Source organism: Rhinolophus sinicus, chromosome 17 (genome assembly GCF_057876585.1).
Source record: "Rhinolophus sinicus isolate RSI-liver-muscle chromosome 17, RSI-T2T, whole genome shotgun sequence".
In the NCBI taxonomy this organism is placed as follows: Eukaryota; Metazoa; Chordata; class Mammalia; order Chiroptera; family Rhinolophidae; genus Rhinolophus; species Rhinolophus sinicus.
The window spans coordinates 2,528,653-2,550,296 of record NC_142517.1 but is presented as its reverse complement, the minus strand read 5'-3'; the positions used below and the strand labels follow the sequence as shown (position 1 = coordinate 2,550,296).

Below are 21,644 nucleotides of genomic sequence, written 5' to 3'. Positions count from 1 at the left end.
CAGTGTCGCGGGGCTGCCTTCATGGCTGTCCTGCTCAACCGTCCTCCTGGTCTCTGACCTCGGCCCGGGCTGGGAGAGATCTCTTCAGACAGACAGACAGACAGACAGCTCCCCTGGCTTTATGTACTGAATGCAGCGAGGCCCTGATCTGTGCCCTGGACCCCATGTTTCTGGAGGATAAGTTCCAGCCATTTCTGGCTTTTTTTCTTTTTTTAGCATATATTTTTAAAAATTGTGGTAATATGCACGTATCATAAAATTTACCATCCTAACTGTTTTTTAAGTGCCCCGTTCAGTGGTTATAAGCACATTCACACTGTTGTACAGCCATCACCAACCATCTATCTCCAGAACTTTCCATCTTCCCAAACTAAAACACTGGCTCCCCGTTCTGCCCTCCCCCAACCCCTGGCACCACCATTGACTGTCTGTTTCTTTGGATTTGACGACTAGAGACCATATCTGAGGGACATCATACCACATTTGTCCTTTTGTGTTTGGCTTCTTTCACCCATTGTAATGTCCTCAAGGTTCCTTCATGTTGAACTACGATTACGTTTTAGCCGTTCTGGTCGTGTGCGGTCACACTGTGCTGTGGGTGTGCTTTGCATCTCCCTGATGGCTAATGATACTGACCGTCTTTGTGTGGGCTTCTTTACCATCTGTACATCCTCTTTGCGAGAATGTCTGCTCGTGTCTCTTGCCCATTTTCTAATTACTGTCTTCTCCCATTTAGTATGTCGTCTTTTCATTTTGTTGATGGTTTCCTTCGCTTTGCAAAAAGGCTTTAGTTTCATGTCGTCCCATTTGTTTATTTTTAATTTTGTTTCCTTTGCCTGAGGAGACAGATCCAAAAAGATATTGCTAAAAGTGATGTCAGAGAGTTTACTGCCTACGTTTGCTTCTAGGGATTTTATGGTTTCGGGTCTTACATATAAGTCTTTAATCCATTTTTTTTTGGAAGGGGAACAGGACTTTATTGGGGAACACTGTGAACTTTCAGGACTTTTTTCCAAGTCAAGTTGTTGTGCTTTCAGTCTCAGTTGTGGAGGGCGCAGCTCAGCTCCAGGTCCAGTTGCCGTTGCTAATTGCAGGGGGTGCAGCCCACCATCCCTTGCGGGACTCGAGGAATCGAACTGGCAACCTTGTGGTTGAGAGGACGCACTCCAACCAACTGAGCCACCCGGGAGGCAGCTCAGCTCAAGGTGCCGTGTTCAATTTTAGTTGCAGGGGGCGCTGCCCACCATCCCTTGCGGGACTCGAGGAATTGAACTGGCAACCTTGTGGTTGAGAGCCCACTGGCCCCTGTGGGAATCGAACCGGCAGCCTTAGGAGTTAGGAGCACGGAGCTCCAACCACCTGAGCCACTGGGCCAGCCCTCTTTAATCTGTTTTGAGTTTATTTTTGTTGATGGTGTGAGAAAGTGGTCCAGTGTCATCTTTTTGCGTGTGTCTGTTCCGTTTTCCCAGTACCGTTTATTGAAGAGACTGTCTTTCCCCCATTCTTCATCCTTGCCTCCTTTGTTGTACATTAAGTGATCGTATCAGTGAGGATTTATTTCTAGACTCTATTCGACATTTTTAAATATTGACAATCCTGTTTATTAACTTTTCCTTTCATGAGTCATGCTTTCCGTGTCAAATATGAGAGCTCTTTGCCTATCCCCGGAGGTCCCCAAGATTTTCTTATTTTTTCCTGAAAGTTTTATGTTTTACACTTGTAAATCCATGACTCATTGTGAGTTAACCTTTGTATGAAGTGTGAGGGTTTAGGCTGAGTTTCATTTGTGTGCCTCTGGAGGTGCCAGTTGCTCTAGCATCATTTGTTTAAAAGGCTGTCCTTCTTACATTAAACTGCTTTCGCACCTTTGTCACAAATCGGTTGGGCATATTTATAGGGTCTATTTCTGTGTCCTTTGTTCTGTTCCATTGATCTATGTATTTATACGATATAGTCTTGATTACTATAGCTGTATAATAAATCTCAAAATTGGACAGACTGATTCCTCCCACTTTATTTTTTTCAAAACATTTTAGCTATTTCTAGTTCCTTTGCCTTTTCATATAACTTTTAGAATAATCTTGTCTAAAAAAAATGTTAGCGAGATTTTGGTAGGAATTGCATTAAACCTATGTATTATTTTAGGGAGACTTGACATCTTTACTATGTTAACTCTTCCAGTTCACAAACATGGTATGTTTACTTACACCATTTATTTATTCTATGATTTCTTTCATCAGAGTTTTACAGTTTTCAACATGTAAGTTTTACACATGTGGTTTAGCATTATTCCCAAGTATTTTATTTTTTGAGCAATTGTAAAGTGGTATTAACTTTGCCAATATATAGAAACACACTTGATTTTTATTTATTTATTTATTTGGGGGAATATTGGGGAACAGTGTGTTTCTCTGGGCCCATCAGCTCCAAGTCAAGTCGTTGTCCTTCAGTCTAGTTGTGGAGGGTGCAGCTCAGCTCCAAGTTCAGTCTTAGTTGTGGGGGGCGCAGTCCACCATCCCATGTGGGAATTGAACTGGCAACCTTGTGGTTGAGAGCTCGCGCTCTAACCAACTGAACCATCCAGCTGCCCCAGAAACACACTTGATTTTTTAAATGTTTTTCTTGTATCCTATGACCCTGTTGAACTCACTTATTGGTTCTAGAAGGTCCTTTTTATAGATTCTTTAGGATTTTCTACCTATTCAATCATGTCATCTGCAAATAGGGACAGATCTAGTTCTTCCTTTCTGATCTATATGCTTTTTATTTCCTTTTCTTCCCTTATTGCATTAGCGAGACCGTCCAGTACTATCCTGAATAGGATTGGTGACAGCAGGCATCCTTTGCTTTTTCACAGTCTTATGGGAAAAGTGTTTGGCTTTCACTATTATTTTTAATTTCAATGGTATTTTTTCCCTAGATGTCCTTTATCAAGGTGAAATTCCCTCTATTCTTATTTTTCTGAGAGTTTTTATTATGTTGAATTTTCTCAAATGCTTTCCCTGCGTGGATTAATATGATTATGTAATTTTTAAAAAATTTTATTGGGGAATATTGGGGAACAGTGTGTTTCTCCAGGGCCCATCAGCTCCAAGTTGCTGTCCTTCAATCTAGTTGTGGAGGGCGCAGATCAGCTCCAAGTGCAATTGACGTTTTCAATCTTTAGTTGCAGGGGGCGCAGCCCACCATTCCAAGCGGGAATTGAACTGGCAACCTTGTTGTTGAGAGCTCACGCTCTAACCACTGAGCCATCCAACTGCCCCTGATTATGTGATTTTTCTTCTTTTGCCTGTTAATAAGTTAGATTACATTACTTGATTTTTTTTTTTTTTTTTTTTTTGAATATTGAACAATCCTTGCATTCCTGGAATAAACTCCGCTTGGTCAGGGCACATAATTCTTTTTGTATGGATTCCTGAATTCTGTTTGGCAATATTTTGTGAAGCAATTTTTGTGTCTATATTGAGGGATATTGGCCTGTAGTTATCTTTTCTGGAACAGTCTTTGTCTAGGTTTGATGTCAAGATAATACAAGCTTCAAAAAACAATTTGGAGAATAGTTCCCTCTCTTCCATTTTCTGGGAGAGATTATCAGAATCGGTATTAATTTTCCTCTAAATGTTTGATGGAATTCTTCAGTGACACTACCTCGACCTGGAGATTTCTTTTTTGAAGGTTTCTAAATTACGAATTCAGTTTCCTTAATAGTTATAGGGCTGGTCATATTATCTACTTCGTGTTGGATTTTGTCTACAATGTCAAATTTATGTGTGTCGAGTTGTTCGAAGTATTCCCTTTTTGCCTTTTGATGTCTGTGGGGTCTGTAGTGATGTCTCCTATTTCATTCCTGATATCGGTAGTTTGTCTCTGTTAGTCTTACTAGTCTTCTTTTCTGTTAGTCTTACTAGAGGTTTATCAATGTATCGATCTTTTCAAAGAATGCTGCTCTTTTTTCATTGATTTTGTTTTCTGTTGTTTTTTTAGTTTCATTGTTATCTGCTTTGATCTTTATTATTTCCTTCCTTTTGCTTGCTTTGGTTTTATCTTGTTCCTCTTTCTCTAGGTTCTTTTTTTCTTTTTGTTTTTGGAGGGCACAGCTCACAGTGGCCCATGAAGGGATTGAACCAGCAACCTTGGTGCTACCAGCACCATGCTCTAGCCAATTCAGCTAACCGGCCACCTGTCTGGGTTCTTGATATGGGAGCTTGAATTATTAATTTGGATGGCTCTACTTTTACTTTGACCAATGTGGCAGACTTTACGTGTACCTGCCAGCACTTACACATGCACATTGTAAGCTCACTACTAACCCACAGAGTAGTCGTCTCTGGATGATAACCACTTATGCTACGTAACTGCTCAAATATATGGGTGCCTGCGTGTGCCAGACCCCATGCTAGATGCCAGGTGCGGAGATCTGTTCCCTTGCCAACCACCAATCCAGCCATCACGGTCAGTGGGTGAATTCGCCCATTTGATCTAACTTCTGATGAGTAGAATCTTTGATGTGGTGTTTACAAACATTTCCATGGAGCGTGCTGCAAGCCAGGCCCAGCCCCCGCACTCCACACACATGAGCACACAGGGAGGCGGGGCTCAGATGGGCGCAGTGCTGCAGTTAGGGCAGTGCGGAGCTGTGTGGGTGCGGGGCTGACCCTGCACCGCCCTGAACCTCCCCATCCTGTGGCATCATCTTCTGAAAATACTCGTCCTGTCCAGGAGGCTTCGGTTCTTAGAAAATCAAGAGTCTGAGCCACACCGAATGGAAAGGGGTGCGATGGTATTAGGGAGTTCTGGTCTCTGAGTCATACCTCCGGGACCTTAACGTGTGGTTAACATGTCATGAGATGAAAGATAGTATGTTGGAAGCCAAACTGAAGCTAATGTCTCGGTACTGATCGTCATGTTTAATATTCAGCCAGCTTTGCATCTCTCGGTTTCCAGATACGCAAAGCGTGCTTTGTGGAAGGCTTGTCATCTGACTGTGCTCTTTGCCTCAAGCATCTTTCCTGTACTTCTGAGGCCATTAAACTGCTTGTTTTGAAGTTGTGAACACGGGTGTTCTGTTTTCTAAGAATCCCTTCCTGGTGTGTTTCTGACCTACAGCAGATTCAAAGTGCCATCACCGGCACCCTCAGCCCCCAGGGAATCGTGGTGCCAGCCTCCGCACTGCAACAGGGAAACGTAACCATGGCAACCGTGGCAGGTACGGCAATGGGAAAAGGGACACCTTTCCCTGGAGCTTTTGCAGAAGTCCTTTATAGTAGAACGGAGACATGTATAAATACCGGGGGTGCTGAACATGTGTACACGTGGACACTGGTCAGCGTTGCTCAAGCAGGAGTTCACCATCATCAGCAGTGTCTGGATGCATTGCAGACGTCACACGTGACTTGTGTTCATCTGTTGTTACCAGTATATATTATTCCAATTTTAATAGTTTTTACCTTTCTTAAAATGTGTGTACATTTTCTGGCTCCCTCTATAATTTTTAGTCAATAACAGTTCCCTAAGAGGAGTGCCAACATCGACAGCTCTCGAGTGCTTGTTTCTTGTTAATTCTCAGTAACAAACACTTGATGCAAATTGTGTTCCCTACCAAAACATACTGGGAAGCAAGGTTTTATATAGGAGTTGGAACTATAAAGCAAAACCCAATTCTAATTTTCGAATAACGTTTTTTAATTGTGCTCTTAGCAGCACCTGGAAAATCTTAAGTTGCGTCCTTAATTGATGACAAGCACATAAAAATGCAATCTTAGTCTCGGTGTTACTTGTGTAATAAGAACTACCCCAGGAAGGGGACACACTTGAGCATTCCCTAGCACACGACCACCATGAAAATGGGACGGGGCACGTAAGGAGGGAGAGAGATTTCCCCAAAAAACCCCACAGGACAGCACAAAGGGAATCCTCCACCGGGAAATAAAGCACATTTAATCAAAAAAATAACTGTAGTAAGTTGCCATTTAATGCCTATGGCCAGGTCCTTTGATACGTGCTAACTGGGGAGAGTAGAAAACAGAGGCAAGCAGAAGGAAGAGGGTGCAACCTCGGAGCCGACCGTGCCCTATGCCGCCTGTCTGCCTCTAAGGGGCACAGGGCTGCCCGTGGGCACAGTGCCCCCCCCATGGGCCTGAGCACAAATCAGCGAGCAAAGTGTTGGTCATTTGAAATGAAGTAAAAAGCTTCTCAAACTACAGTTTTTATTCCTTCCATTGTATATTGAGAAGATTGGTTTTTTAAATCACTGACATTTGAATGTAATTTAATTTTTTTCTTCCTTTTTGAGGTGGCACAGTTTATCAGCCTGTCACAGTTGTGACTCCTCAAGGTCAAGTAGTGACACAGGCGCTGTCCCCTGGTACAATAAGGATCCAGAACTCCCAGGTGCGTGTACCCTTCCTTTGGAAGGGTTCGGGGGGAGGGGAGGGGGAGTGTTGCACAGATGGGGACACAGGTTGAGCCAGACTTGAGCCGTTCCCTCTGTGTGAAGATGCTTGTCTCAGACTTGCTTCCATGTAGCCATCGTCAGTCAATCTGCAGGTCACTGTTTTGGTTTTCTTTTTAACTCTTCATCACCTTTATTGTATAAAAGTTGCGAAGTTCAGAAGAGTCTAAAGAAGCAGGAAAAAAGCTGTGCATTATACCTCCCCTCAAGCAGCCAGGGTTGTCTGGCTTGACGTTGGATTGTGTAGCTGTCTCCATGTCAGGAAATGTGGGGCCGCGTAGACGGGCTCCCCCTGTGTCACAGCAGGGCCACAGCGGCTTCTCAGACCACACCCAGCTGCCCCCACCTCTGGTGTGTGTTGGCCAAGCTTGGCCTCTGACTTTTCTGCTGTGCCCCTGCTGAGCCAGAGGAGGGCTGGTTCTCATGGTGTCCAGCCACTTGGGTGAGGCACTGCCACACCCCGGAGAGACCCTTGAGAGAGGGTTCCCCTTCCCCTCTCCTCACTGCCCAGTGGGGCCCTGCTCCAAGAAGGCTCGTCTGCTGTCCTCCCGACAGCCCACCTGCTGGGGGACACCAGCTGCCAGAGCATGGGGACAGCTTTGCAGGCAGAAGCGACAGAGCTGCAAATGCTATGACACATCGTGACCTTGGGAAGGTCCTACCCTCTCTGCTCAGGGTCCCTAAGTCTTTGGGAAAATAAGACAGACTCGATGGTCTGCCAGAACCCTCTAAGTTGTGGGGACACACCACACACACACACACACACACACACACACACACACACACACGTGTGTCACATGTAGCTGGGTTTAAGTCAGTGACAGTGTTTCTGTTGTCCGTTCTTATTTGAACGCATCAATTCCTTCTGTCTGGCAGCTGCTTGTCTTTGGTCTGCACAGGTGTTCTCTGTACCCTATGAGCAACTTTGGGACCCCCCTTGGGGACGGGGGCGTTTTCCTGCTTCAGACAGCAGATCAGACATGAGCAGGCTGGCGTGTGAAGCCAGGATTTCTACTTTTAACTTCAGAAAAAGTTTCACTGGACAGTCTCGCTGGGGCGGGGCAGTGGCTGCCAATGGGAGGGGGGGGCAGAGGTCACCTGGGCACACACGGGCCTCGGACACAGCAGTGGGGGTGGGGCTAGGCCCCTGCGCTGTCCCTGGGTCCCCAGCCGCCTTCCTGTTCCCGTAGCTTCTCATCTATAGTCGCTGAGAACATAAAGCAGGGCCCCGTTTGCAGGGCTACCCAGGAGTAAAGTGAGCTGTTGTGAGAGGGAAACATTCTCATCAGATGCCTTACTCACCATTAGAGCTTCACTCGTCCTGTTGTTGGAGATGGAAGTTTCCTACTTATCTGAGTTTTCTCACAAAGCTTACTGGTTTCAATTACAAACAGACCGAGTTTGGATTATGTCAGTAGAACACCAGCCCTTCGGCAGGCTGGTGAGCATGACGCCCTTGCTTCCTGGGCTGGTGAGCTGCCTCTGCGCTGGTCACCTGGCCTGTCCTCCCTGTTGTTACTGCTTCCAGAGTGGCAGGGCTGGGTGTTCTTACAAAGCTGTAACGCCTGTCCGTGACAATAACAATCCTGTCATAGCTATGTGGGCAGCTCTGGGCTTTTTTCCCTCCTTTTTGGCCAAAGTTTGGGTTCTCGTGCTTCCGTAATTAGGGTGAGTAGCTTACCAGTGAGAACTGCTATGTTGTTGGGTCAGAAGCCTCAGGGTTGGTTTTATCAAGCAAGGTGGTGATGACGCCGCCGCCTGTTGTCACTCTGGTGGTTGGCATCACGGGTGAACTGGGCAGTGTGGGGGCTGGTGGGAGGGCGGTGGGGGGGCGGTGGGGGCAGGCATGGACTGGCTCCCATGCCGTCCGGCCTGCCCCCAGGACCAGTCCCTGCCATTGTGGGGCACGTGCTGACCCAGTAGCGTGTGTCCGAAGTGGCAGGGTTTGGACTCTCTTCCTATGGCATTTCTACAGAAGCATCTTTAATTATACTTGTAGGACAAACCCACTTAAAAACATTTATTTGAGAAAACGAGAAGTAACCAGGGGAATGAGATTTCGTTGATCTCTCCCTCCCCTTTCCCCAGCAGTCTTATTTCTTACAACCCTTATTCATATTGAAGACGTTCTCAGGAGCTGCCTGAAATCGCTTGTAGGATAGGAGCTCGGATTTTATCACGTCCATTTCTAGAGGAAGCGAGACGCGAGATGAGCACAGGTGGAGGGAGAGGGCGCGGGGCTCCCCCGTGTGAGGGTGCGCGCCTCAGGGTGCCCCAGGACGCCTCAGGCCCTCTTGGCGTCCATCGCATCTGCCCACCGGGAGAGGGCCCTGCATAGCTGAGACACTAGAGGAAGTGGTTACAGAGCGGAAGGACCCGTAGCCCAGGCACTAGCCCTGACAGCGCAGCAGTGTGTGTGGCTCTGCTGGAAACCAGCCGTTTATCCCTGCGGTCCATGGTGGTTTGCTCCATCTGAGGGCGTGACTGCTAGGATGCATCATAATTTTCTGTGCTTTCTAACATGAGTTTTCAATTGTTTCAAAGCTTCAGTTACAGTTAAACCAAGACCTGAGCATCTTGCATCAAGATGATGGCTCCTCGAAGAATAAGAGGGGGGTCCTGCCGAAGCACGCCACCAGCGTGATGCGGTCCTGGCTGTTCCAGCACATTGGGGTAAGGGCGGCTGCGCGGGTACCCAGGCCCCCCGGGACCTGACTGTCTGGGCCAGGAGGCCTGGTTTGAAGTATCTGTATTTTTTAACTGTCCCTAGTGGGTTCAGCGTGGGACAGAGGGGAGGGTTACCAAAAAATGAGGACGTCACTTCAAGAAACTTAAATGAGGAGGCTCCTGGTGAAAAGGGACTCGTTCAGCTTGCGTGAACTGTCTGCGTGTACGTGGGGGAGGCTCCCGTGGGGTGACTGGTGAGGGAGGTCAGGGGGAAGGGGGAAGACGAGGCTTTTGGGCAAAACCTCAGAAAAGAGCGCTATTTCCTATGTTGGATTTTTAAGGACGCTGTGCTAAGGTCGGAGGGAGAGCGGGGCAGCTGGGCGTGGCCAGGGCTGCAGACGGCCTGCTGACCTTGAGATGGCACTGGCCAGCAGCGGCGCCGTCACACCCCGTCTGTCAGCACCTCACTTCCTCAGCGGGGTCCGGGCCGTCCTCTCCGCGAAGACGCCCTGTCTTGGGAAGCACACACTTGCTGATGGAGTTAACGGGACAGATGAGCTCATTACCACGTTGAGTCCCTCAGACCTCAGGCTACTAACTTCAGGGGAAGTGTGTGACCCAGAGTGGCTTCTGGCAGTGCCATTCAGCCTGGCGGCCAGGGTCAGGGCTGACCAGGGCGGCGGTGAGCAGCGGGCGAGGACAGGGACTTCTGCGTGGCAGGCGTGTCGGGGCCGTGGGAAGAGCCTGCCGGGGCGCAGGTGCCGAGGCCATTCCTGAGGTCCGGGGGACACAGGAAAGGAGTCTAGCAGGCGGCTGCCCCGTGCGCGGTTCATGAGAACCAGCTGTCCAGCCAGCGCTCCCTGAGGTTTTCTCTGCGTGCGTGCGGCCGCCTGCTCCTTCAGCAGCCCTGCCCCCGGGCTGTCCCTGAGCGCGGGGCTCGCTTGTCCCCCGTCTGCCCCTCTCCTCCCTGCCCTCGTTATCTGCTCATGCCTTTGGCTACTGGCCGCGTCCTCTCCAGGCCCATTCTTGTCTCCATCCCGGTGCTGAGGCTGTCGGCTGAGGCGTCTCCCCAGGCCCTTCCTCTGCCCTCACCCTTTCTTGGTGCCCGCCATCTGCGTCCAAAGCTTGTATTGGTCCCTTGGTGCCTGTGTCCATCCTCACCCTGAGTGTGAGCCCCAGCACCCTGGCTCAGCCGTCTCGCCTCCCTCTGGGTTTGGCCCTTGTCACTGTTGCTTGCCCCCCGGCCTCTGGTTGGCATTGGGCTCCTCTGAGGAGTAGGGACCCGGGAGACTGGCTCCCAGCTTTGAGTCGGCAGGTGATGTCACTGAGCAGTCCTGAGGGGGTGACCCTGAAGGAGCCCCGAGCTTCTCCCTCCTCTGCTGTCTGTCGTCCACGGAGCTGCTCCCGCCAGCAGGGCTGGTAATATGTCTGGACAGGGAACTGTGGCCGCGTCTAGAAATTTGTCCTGAAAAGATTCTCCAGACAGTGAAAGATTTGATGAATAAAATGGTACAGTGGTGTTCATTTACTAACGAGAAACTAGTTGGTGTGTGGATTAGAACGTATCAATCGGATGGAATATCATACAACTAGTTAACAAGGTAAACGGGGCTGTGAGCATCAGAAGCCTCAGGTAGATGGAAGGAAGTGAGTAGTAGGGCAGACGTGCTTTGAAATATGTTGTGATTGTTACCAGCCGTAAATAAACCTGTAATGTAGTGACTGGAACATGCACCAGTCAGTGGGGGGATTGGGTCGTTTCCCGTTACGTTTCCTTTAACGTGTTAATAATGTCTAAAACAGTAGCCCTGCTAGTAGTCTCGGTTAAAATACCACTTTTCCTCCTGAGAAGCATTTTCTGTCTCCTCGTGCCCTCATTTCTCTGAAATACTATCCTCTCCTTGTAGCTTTCCTGATACTCGAGGGCAGCATTTTGGGTTTTTCTGTTTGTTTTCCCATTTGTGTACTTAGGTTTCCTGCCCCCTCTTTATTTCATGAGCTTTTTAAAGGGCAATGGCATGTTTCTGTTTCCAAAACCTGTACTTCGGGGCCATATGCTCGCGTGTGGAATCAGCTGAGTTACTGCCAGGGGGTTCAAAGATACAGAAGCCCCTGCGATCAGCCTGACACTGTTCCTGATCACTGTCACAGGCAGTGACTGCCAGTGTCCTGAGTGGTCTCGTCAGGTAAAGGCCAGATAACCCCACACCTGACTTTGCTTCCTCACGCTCTGGGGTTCGGGTTGGTCCGACATAAGAGACGTTGGTGCATGTAGATTTTAGAGTGAATGTCTTGCTGGTTTCTACATGGCGGCAGTAATCAGCTGTGGAGAAATTATTACTATAGACAGAAATTAGTTTCCTTCGGTACTTCTGTGAATTCTGAGATTTACTTCTGGTTTAATTCTGTTTTTTACAGTGAAATGTTTTAATCGTATGTAAAAGGAAGAGGGATATAACAGACGCCCCCCCAGCCCGACCCCAGGCCTCCGTTAGCCTAGCAGAGACGGTCCCTGAAAGCTGTAGAGGACACGAGTCCATCCCAGTGTCCATTTCTTCTCGAGGTACCCATGATAGAGACATGTCACCCCAAGTGACGGGCCTGGAGCAGCCTGCCTGGCCCCTTTCCTGCCACCCCTGTTTAACCAGCTGTAAGGTCGGGGGAGCTTATAAACTCCGTGCCTCAGTTTCCTCATCGGTAAAACTGAGGTGACGACAGTGTCTGTCTCAGAGCATGCTCGTGAGGAATCAGGGCATTACTGTAGAATGTGCAGGGCGGGCCTCGCTGGGGCAGAGGTTTCGTGGGTCAGACTCAACCATTTGTCCACTTTAAATGGATGCAGTTTATGGTTCATGAGTTATGCGTCAGTAAATAGACACAGAAACCCTGGACCATCTCAGGTGCCCGGACAGTGCCCGGACGTGACAGCCCAGTGGCGGTGCTGGGCCATTGTCCCCATCAGAGCCTGACTCTGACCACACTGCCTGTGCTTTCCCCAGCTGCTGCTGCACCTCCCGGGAGGTCTCGGGCAGCCAGGAGAAAGACTTCATGCTGTTTGGGGCATTTCTAAAAAGTCACAAGACTAAAGTTAGGTTTTCACCAAAAGCAGCCTGGATACTTGTCAGTTATTTACAAATGATTACTATATGCCTGTTTTATCTGATAATCTCGGTTCCTCTTTAAAAGCTGAAGTTCACGGTGACGCTTTTTATTTTTAGCATCCCTACCCAACAGAAGATGAGAAAAAACAGATTGCTGCTCAGACAAATTTGACACTACTCCAAGTGAACAACTGGTAAGACGTGCTCGCTTTCTAGAACTGTGCTGGTCCACTTCACAGAACACGTGGAAATAGTGACATTTGGTTGCACATAGACGAACGAGTTCTTTCACCCAGCAAGACTGGTCAGAGTGCTGGAATCCGTGGCAAGCCACTTAAGAATAAACCAGCACACACTTTGAACTTGCATGTTGAATGACCAGCACCTCCCTGTGGGCTTCTTGCCTGCGTCCGTCCTATGTGCCTGATTAGAAATGTGTTTCTCTGTTGCCTTACTAACCCCAGGCCCCCACGGTCAGTCAGAAATGGGATGTGTTCGTGGCTGAGCTTCTCTAGAAGGGCGCTGGATGGCCGAGATGAGCAGTCCTGACCTCTGGTGGCCCCTCGGCAGCCTCCCACCTTTCAAACCCTTCGTCAGCTATGATTGGGGGTGACAACCCTCAGCCGCCCATGTGTGGCCTTCCCCGCGGCCAGGGTGCTGAGAGGGAGCCTCCCAGGACAGTGTTCCTTTATTAAGGAAACCTCCTGGCCTAGATCTGTGGCACACCTGACTGAGGACGCCTGGGCCCTGACCACGGCTTTTCCCCTCAGCACTTAATTTTGTCTCTAGCCATGACTTTCATTTTTATTTACTTATGATTCAGGCGTAGGAAATGATTTTAGCTTAATAAAATTGGCACGTGTGAAAGAAAAGAAAGCACGAATTCTACCACTTGTGAACATGGTTATCTTATTTTAACTGGTACAATTTAAAATGGAAGGTCAGGGAAGTCCCCATATAACTGATAAGCCCCCTGAGTTACGCAGATACACACACAGGAGGCACGCGTGGCACTGTGCTGACTAGTTGCATTGTCCTGCCTCTGAGCCGTCAGTTTTGGTTTGGGGAGCAACAATAGACCATGCTATTTGAATTATTTCCTGCTAAATCGCTCTCTCTCTTTCTTTTTTTTTTTTTTAATTTATTGGGGTGACAATTGTTAGTAAAATTACATAGATTTCAGGTGTACAATTCTGTATTACATCATCTATAAATCTCATTGTGTGTTCACCACCCAGAGTCAGTTCTCCTTCCATCACCATATACTTGATAAATCTTTTTAAGTAAACTGTTAACAGAAACCTCAGTTGCACGTTATTGCTGCTGTGCTGTTGTGACATCCTAGTGTGTCCCAGTAGTTCTCTCGTGTGCTCTTGTGTTGACACTTGTGTTTTGGTTTAGTCATGACAGTGATTGATTGGTTGATTGATTGATTGGAGGGTGAATGCTGACAGTTACTTCTTTGGTCTCCTGATGCTTCTGTCACCATTCAGCCCTCAGCTGACTTTTCTTTGTTTATTGACTTCCTCATGTTCCCTGACTTGCTACTCTGTGTTGGTCACAGGATTGTCTTATCTAGAAGGTTTAACATCAACTTTTACCTTTTAAAATTACTAACAGTTTAATAACATGACTTTCATAAATTCTAAAATTTCCAAAATCTTTTAATTACTATTTGTAGCTACTTTTACTCTTTGTGACTTTTTCTTTACTCTTATATTCGCAAAAGTTATATCTGGGACTGAGGCTGAGCACAGCCCTCGTTAGCTTATGCCTCTGCCTCGTAGCAGCTTTGCAGAAGGGTGAGGCAGCAACAGCGGGCTTCTGTCCAAGATGCCGCTGGAGCCAGGGGCGCTGCGGGCTGTCGTGAGGTCTCCTGGTTCAGGTCGTGCTTGTGCCACAGGGACCGAAGATGCACTCTGAGTGAGGCTCTGGGGCGGCTGTCATTGTTATCAGATGTGTCCACATGCAGTTTTACATGTTCTCGAGTCTTCAGATTTTAACGTGAAGCAGTCTTAGAGTCAGTCTACTTCTAGTCTGTCGTTTTGCATGTGGGCCTCAAAAGAGAAGCTGCCACGCCCTGACAGACAGATTTGACCTCTGCTCCACGCAGGACGTGCTGCCCGGCCATCCCGAGCTCAGCTTTCAGTGGGTTAGCACAAGAGACTAGCAAGAGGTTGGTTCTCTCTGTCTGTCCCTCGGAATCCTGAGACCAAACGACAGAACAGCTCCCCAGGCTTGGTGGGTATGGTTTTCTGTCCTGGGTCAGGCTGATGTGAGTCAGCTCTGCGGGACAGCTGTGGCTCTCCTGCCACCACAGGTCATGGGGTATAGACGGATGGGCACAGGAGCCGTTTTCTGGGCCCTCCAGACACTGCGGGCGAATCACTGCCTCGCCCTCCTGCTTTCCCACAGTGGGAGGCAACAGCCAGGGTCCTGGGAGGGCTGGGAATTAAGGAAAGCAGTCTTTCTCCCCATCTTTAAAACTTACTGCCGGATCTGTTTCTGTGAAAGCACATTCTGCCTTGCTTGCTGCTCGAGCGCTTTTGCGGCTCTCTATGTGGCCCTCAGTCTCAAAGAGCAGCAGAAATCCATTTGATTTTATCCCGGTGCTAGCTGCATGTCTAGGGCAGTTGGGTGACTCGTGACTTCCCCATCTAAGAAGTAGCTCCCCACTCAGAATAGTCTTTGGAAAAGAGGGACTCCTGCCTGAGTCCACGCTCAGTGGTCAGGATGGAGCCAGCGACTGCATGCTCCAAGGTTGGGCCTTGTCCTCAGGGACGCACAGCGAGGCCACGTGGGACGGGTGGTGCCGTTGTAACCTGTGTCTCCCTGAGAGAAAGTGATGTCACAGGCACACCTGCCAGTGTCCACACTGCATGATGACTATCACCTTCACAAAGGTGGACTAAATCAAAGTGGAGAAGGGGTGATGGGAAGGAGGAGGTGGTCTTAGACCAGTGAGCGGTTTTAAAACCCGCTGGACACGTGGCTAATGGACGTGTGCCTGGCGTCAGTGTCTGCTGGGCTGGCGTCGGAGCTTTTCCGACCGGCTCGGGCGGTCCTAAAGCAGCTCGTTCCCTAGAGGCCCTTGTTGCTCCTGCACAGGCCTTCCCAGAGGCCGCTGTGCTGACAGCTGTTCCTTTGTTGGCCCCGATGTGTAGGTTCATCAACGCTAGAAGACGGATTCTTCAGCCCATGTTGGATTCAAGTTGTTCTGAAACTCCAAAAACAAAGAAGAAAACTGCTCAGAACAGGCCAGTTCAGAGGTTTTGGCCCGACTCCATCGCGTCAGGAGCCGCACAGCCAACGTCCGGTGACCTTGCCATGTCGGAAGGTACGGGCTGGCCCAGGGTGCGCGCGGTAACACTACAGGGTGGTGATGAGACGTCGGCACGAAAGGCCGCAATTGACCGCTGCATCTGGGAGTGTAGGGAACGTGAAGTGTGTGCAGTTGCCTGGTTTTGCATCTGAGGCGTGAGAAAGGCCTTAGCTATGGACGTGTCATTCTGGGTGCCAGTGTGGAAGGGGCGCCAGTGCTAGGGACCAGACAACACTCAGCATGAGACACAATCCACACCCAAGACCCAGCGGCGACTGCCCTGTCCTGGCTCCTTCCCACCTTTCTCTTCCCTCGCACTCGGGGCAGAGTGTGGCATTGTCGCATTTTCACACCTGGCCCTTTGCGTCTTTCCCTTTTAGTCCCTTCAGCCTGTGTCTCACTTTTGCTTATCCGCTTTGACCCGTCCCTCTCTCCCCAGTCACAGGCCACCCCTCCGACATGTTTAAGGTGCATCTTTCTGGTTTGTGTGCATGTATTTTTAAACGTATACCAACGGTGTTACCATCTCGTTCTCACTTTTTCATTCTCCATCTTTTTTCACTCAGCAGCGCGCTGTTACTAAGTTAGGAAAGTTTGGGCTGTTATTTCTTCAAATATATTTTGTCTTCCCCCCCCCGCCCCACCCCTTCAGGATCCCTACTGCCTGCATGGTAGGTGGTTAAAAGTGACACAGTTACAGACGCTCTTTCAGGTTTGGATTCTTTTCTGTTTCTCCGCGGATCGTTCCTATCCCCACCCGTCAGCTTCAGTCTCTTTCTTGTGCTGTGTTGAATCTTCTCCAGCCCCCGCGGCGGGCTTCTCACGTTACACATGTAGCTTTTGTCTCTAGGAGTTCCACGTGAGTCTTGGATGTCTCTCATGGGTCTCCTTAAGTGCCGAGCACAGAGAGAACAGTCGCAATACCTCCTTGGGGCCCATCTGTTGATTCTGTCCCGTCAGTTCTGGTCGGTTCCCACTGATGCGTTTTCTCCTCATTCTGGACTGTTCTCTGCCCGTTGCTGTGCCCGGGGATCTCTGGCTGGGGCCAGGGACTGGGAACGACCACAGGTCTTCCTGAGCGCGGCTCTGGGGCTCAGTCCGTCAGGACAGTCTGATCCTCTTGGGCCTTTGGGATTCCTTCTTGTTCTCTGAGCCCAGCAGTGCCGTGTTCCAGGCTCTTTGCCCCCCACAATCGAGCAAGACCTTGAGAGCGCCCCCTGGGCCCGTGCACTGGCTGTGTCCAGTGTGGCTCTCAGCCCTGGACACTGTGCTCAGTCCTTCCCCAGCCGTGCTGGCCCGGGGCTTGGGATGGGCCCGTCACAGTGGGCCATGAATCATGCTTATTTTGTTTCCACCTAATCCCTCGAGTCGTGGCCTGTGCGTTTAAAGCTCTGGCTTCATCGTGTGGGTTTTGATATGTAGTGATCCTACATTCATATTCAAACCATTTTTTGTTTTCTCTTTTCATCCAATAACTAGAATGGTATTATTTCTCTCTCTCTGTCTCGCTCTCCTCCCTTCCACCTCCTTTGGAAAAGGCAGTATGTATCTATTAGGGAAGAAGTGCAAATAAGAATATGCAGTGGAAACAGAGCTTTCCTTCATCCCGACATCTGTTCTTCTCGAGACGAACGACCCTTATCGCCGTGTCCTGTCCACGCCCCCAGCGCGCATGTGATGTGGTATTCTGTGCACAGACATGAGTGAGCCTTTTCCCCAGACATGAACATAGCCTGTAATGGTGTCTCCTCTTGCTTTCACCACTGGTTAATACATCTGGAGATTTTTACAAGTGAACACATGCCACCTCCAGTTCCCAAGATGGACAGGGCTTGGCACATCCCAGCTTTCTTGTTTCCCCTTTCAGATTGGTCTTCCCTGCTCCGATTGTGTTCCCTCTGCTTTGCTTCTCCAGTTACGTCCATCTTGGCCTTTCTCCCGCCTTCTCTGGTCTCTCTTGTTCCCTTTGTGGCACTTGGTTTCCAAGGGCAGAGGCCACATCCCAGAGCCACACGGGGTCTTAACATGAGGTCAGATGAGCAAACAGCACTCAGCTAGGGGACAAGGCATCTTCCCACACGAGCGCCTCTGATTCGTGACCACCCCACTCTGCCGCAGGCGCCGTGGTGACCATCAGCACGCCTGTGAGCATGAATGTGGACAGCCTCCAGTCCCTGTCCTCGGACGGGGCCACCCTGGCGGTGCAGCACGTCATGATGGCGGAGCAGAGCGAGGACGAGTCGGTCGACAGCCCGGGGGCCGGCGGGGCCGCGCTCACCCCCGCCCACATCAGCGGGCTGGTCCTGGAGAACAGCGACTCCCTGCAGTAGGACCGGCGGCCAGGACCCGGCGGCGGGCCTGGCTTTCGACAGTTTGCACAGCAAACGTTTTACACGGTTTTGTTTCTACCCTGTTTTATATGTAGATATAGAAGCGTGCACTTTTGTATTTCACGGTGAGCTTTGGGAGCGTCTGTGCAGAGCGGCGAGTTCTCTCACGTTGTGTGTGTGCGTGCGTGTGCGGGGGGCGGGGGGCTTCAAGGAAATTCTTTAAAGGTTTAACGCTAAAAATGTGATGAATGACAAACACCCCTGTGAGCCCCTCATTAGCTGAAGGAATAGTGTTGCCATTTTCTAAAAAATTATGCAGTTTTCATTGAGTTCCGTGGTTAAAGCAGGTCTCAGTGGGCTGATCTGTTTGTGTAGCCCATGGATTTGAAAGAAGCTGCTGCCGGTGCGAGGTGGATGACAGCACGACAACAAACGGAGTGACTTCGTGGCAAATGCACAGCAATCTAAACACGTTCAAGTTCTCTCCTATTCAGTGAGCCTGTTTCGTTTGCTATCTATAAAAAGAAACTCCTATTTTTACCTTGCTGGAATTATTGGATAAAAAGCTATTTTTATAAATTCGTTATGAATTGGACTATGACTATATTGAGGATGAAATTTCTAGAGAAGAAACCCTACATGCTTACTATTTCCATTTGGAGTGTTCTGAATTGACCAAATTTAATGAACTTGCCCTAAGTCAGCTAGGGTAGTACTTTGCATTTACTACTATAAAAGAAACAACTATTTAATGAAATTTTGATATCTTCAAATTTTGGTTTCTAAGTAAATGCTCAGATTGCATTTTACACTTGATCTAAACATGTATCTAAAGATATTTGCTACATAGAACTTAGGTAAGTTAAGTGAAATGGTAGCCAGTAATCAGTTAAAAGCTCTTACCATACATATTTCAGTCTAATTTAAATTTGACTACAGTTCGATGGTGACTATACCATGTCAGCTGTGTATTGTTTTAGAATTTTTTAGTCAGCCATGTTATGCATAGAATGTTTATTATAAACTAATATAAAATGTTCTCTATCCCACTGGCTCAGAGCTAGGATATAACGAACATTCACTTCGTCACATAATTGACAGTTATCCGTGAAGTGACAAACGCGTGGGATGGTGCTGATGGAGTGACACGGATTCTCGTGTGGGGTACACGCGTGGCTCAGTCCCGGGGTCCACGCTTTCTCCCCGTACACGTTGCTCTGGAATTCCCCGAGCCCGCCCCTGACTCGCTCCCATGGGATTCGGAATAGTGTTAGGAGTCCCATTTCCTGGTGACAAGAGGAACCAAAAACGCAGACTGGTTTTGTTTGCTTGGGTTGGTTGGTTTTCATCTGTTCACTTGTGGGTGAGGCTTTTTCTCTGAGGAAACGGGGCACCTTGTTTCGTAGAGAAGGGCTTTATATAATCTTAACTGGGGTGCCCGACGCTCGGCGTGTCTCTAACGGATGGTTTCATGGTTGGGAAGGTCACCAGTTCTTGCGATTCAACAATAGTAATGAGTTCTGGACCCAGGTTACTTTGAGGGATATTTTGAGCTAGTGCAGAATTTTTTCTGGGACTGACTTCTCCTTCAAAATTTATTAATTAAAGTTAATCCTAGGAAAGTCCTTCTTAGATAACCTAGAAGACAGCAAGAAATAATAGACATTTCTTTTAAAACATTTCAGCTTTAAAAAGAAAAACTTGACTATCAACTCTTTTAAGGAGAGAAGAACATTCTTAAGCAGCTATTGAATTCCTTATTTATAAAAGTTTTTAATATTTTAAGTCTACACAAGTGTGAAAGATCATTTTAGCTTTACTTCAGACTGTTGGATTTCTTCAGAGCAGGACCTGTGGAAGCCAGCCAGCCCCCCGTCCTCTCCTCCCTCCCCTCCCTTCAGGTTCGTGAAAACATTCTCAGAACGTGGCTCCTCACAGGCCTTCCCCCAGCAGAAGCCAAGCCCACTGGAGCAGCCAGTGGTTAGCTGAGGCCGCACAATCTGTGTCAGTTTGGGTGCAGGGCCATGTCGGGGTTGTCCCCCCCCCAGCTGGCCTGAGACTCCACCTTCTGTGCCCGGTGACATTGGCGTGTGCCCTGCAGCCCAAGTGGGTGTCCTTAAGTTCCAGGGTGTTGCTGCATTCAGACTAGGGTAAAGGTCATTTAGAGAGAGGACACCTGTGCACGTAGCCTGAGGTTCCTTTAACCTCTCCCCAGTAACCACCCGACCGACCACCTGACGCAGCAAGCTGTCAAGGTTGCTAAACCGCCGCCCAGCACATTTGCTGTCAGTTTGCACCTTATGAATACCCATTTTTCTGCCCTCGGACATCTGAGAGAATCTGTAGAGTACAGCCCACTGTGCTTTCGTTGTCACCAAGCAGATCTGATCGGACTTCGTTCTTGTTAGGTTCTTTCCTGATCATGAAGGACGCTTTTGAATGTGTTTTGAGCCCCGAGGGCAGCACGCTGGTGCACACGCTGCTCAGCTGACCGCAGGTAGCGGCACCAGCACCGGCTTTGCCAAGCCCAGCGAGCCCCCTGAAGGACGCACCCAGCTCTGTCTTTTGGTTCCAGGTAGCTCAGCAGGTGTAAGCATCTCTCCACGTGCAAAGGAGAGTGAGTGAGCGTGGCACCAGCTTGTTCAGACCACAGAGCAGCGAAGCTCAAATCTCACCCCTGGGGCTTCGGGAGTCTGTTCTGTGTCACCTGTCGGGTGACCCGACTCTGACCTGTGTGACAAAGTGTTGGAGCACTTTTTTCTTTTAGACAAACTACACATACTCGGAAGGTGTGAAAGGCCCATCTCTGGCAGTTAGTGACAGAAATTACTCAGCAATCTTCCTTTGTTTTAGTTGTTTGGTCTATGAACTGACAATCTTTAAAATGTGAATACTGTAACAATATGTTTTCTTGGATTGTTGTCTTTAAAAGGGATTTTTGTGAAGCAATTGGTTTATCAAAGCAGAAAAATTAAAAATAGAAACAAGCCTTATGGATGTTTTATTTTCTAAAGCTCATGTCACCACAAGCTGCTTTTCTGTTTCAAGTAAAACATTCGGATTGTTGACGTGTTTGCTGGTGACACTTAGGGTCCATAGTGACCCCTGTACATTTTAAAAATGAGAATTGCACTGCACGGCAGCCTCCAGAGCCATTCGTTTTTCAAGAATCGTAGATTACTTCAGTTAGTCCTTGGTTTTCCAGGGAAAAATTGGAATGTTTTTATTTGCTTTTTTATTGTATTTTATCATAAATCTAATTTCTTTGACATTAATGAGAAGAAAATGATTCATCAGTGAGGCATCGACTTTCATGGGTCATGTAACTGAGGCTGTCGCTGGACGCCCTGGAGAGGGGCGCTGGGACAAGTCCAGAGCGGTGTCTTCTTTGTGGTCCAGTGTATGGACTTTGTGCTCCAACTGTATGCTTCGAGGCCACCGTGAGTCAGCAGACTCAAGTGTTTTTTAAAAGTGCACCTAAAATTGTCAATCTTGCTGGAGGTTTAGCTCCCATCTGTGAAGTGTATTGTTTCAGGAAAAGTTCTCTTTGATTTGATAGAAAGTGAGTCACTATGTTCTCTCTCCAACTCTGTAGGTCAGAGGTGAGAGGGTGGGCCTGAATTTTAACCAGGTGAGACCTCGGCCCAGCCCTTGACCGGCACCTCCAGGCTTTCAGTGCTTTGTTTAATAAAAGGGAAGAAATTGGTTTATATGGTTTATTCTAGTTCAAAAGTACTATTTATGACTAGTGGAATTCTGGTCTCTAGAGAGAG

At 48.5% G+C, this 21,644-nt stretch overlaps 1 protein-coding gene across 9 annotated transcripts in view; it reads left to right on the top strand.

The window, feature by feature from the left end:
• PKNOX1 (PBX/knotted 1 homeobox 1) overlaps positions 1–20,864 on the top strand; it is a 50,053-nt gene extending 29,189 nt beyond the window's left edge. For 8 of the 9 annotated variants that reach the window (XM_019745675.3, XM_074324781.2, XM_019745676.3 and 5 more), the window contains 6 exons: positions 5,107–5,206; positions 6,293–6,390; positions 8,996–9,124; positions 12,337–12,413; positions 15,384–15,556; positions 17,660–20,864. In XM_019745675.3, coding sequence (XP_019601234.1) covers positions 5,107–5,206; positions 6,293–6,390; positions 8,996–9,124; positions 12,337–12,413; positions 15,384–15,556; positions 17,660–17,871 — 789 coding nt within the window. In that variant the 3' untranslated portion in view covers positions 17,872–20,864. The remainder of the gene's footprint in view (positions 1–5,106; positions 5,207–6,292; positions 6,391–8,995; positions 9,125–12,336; positions 12,414–15,383; positions 15,557–17,659) is intronic. The other variant, XM_074324793.2, reaches the window with a different exon arrangement.
• The last annotated feature ends 780 nt before the right edge of the window (positions 20,865–21,644 follow it).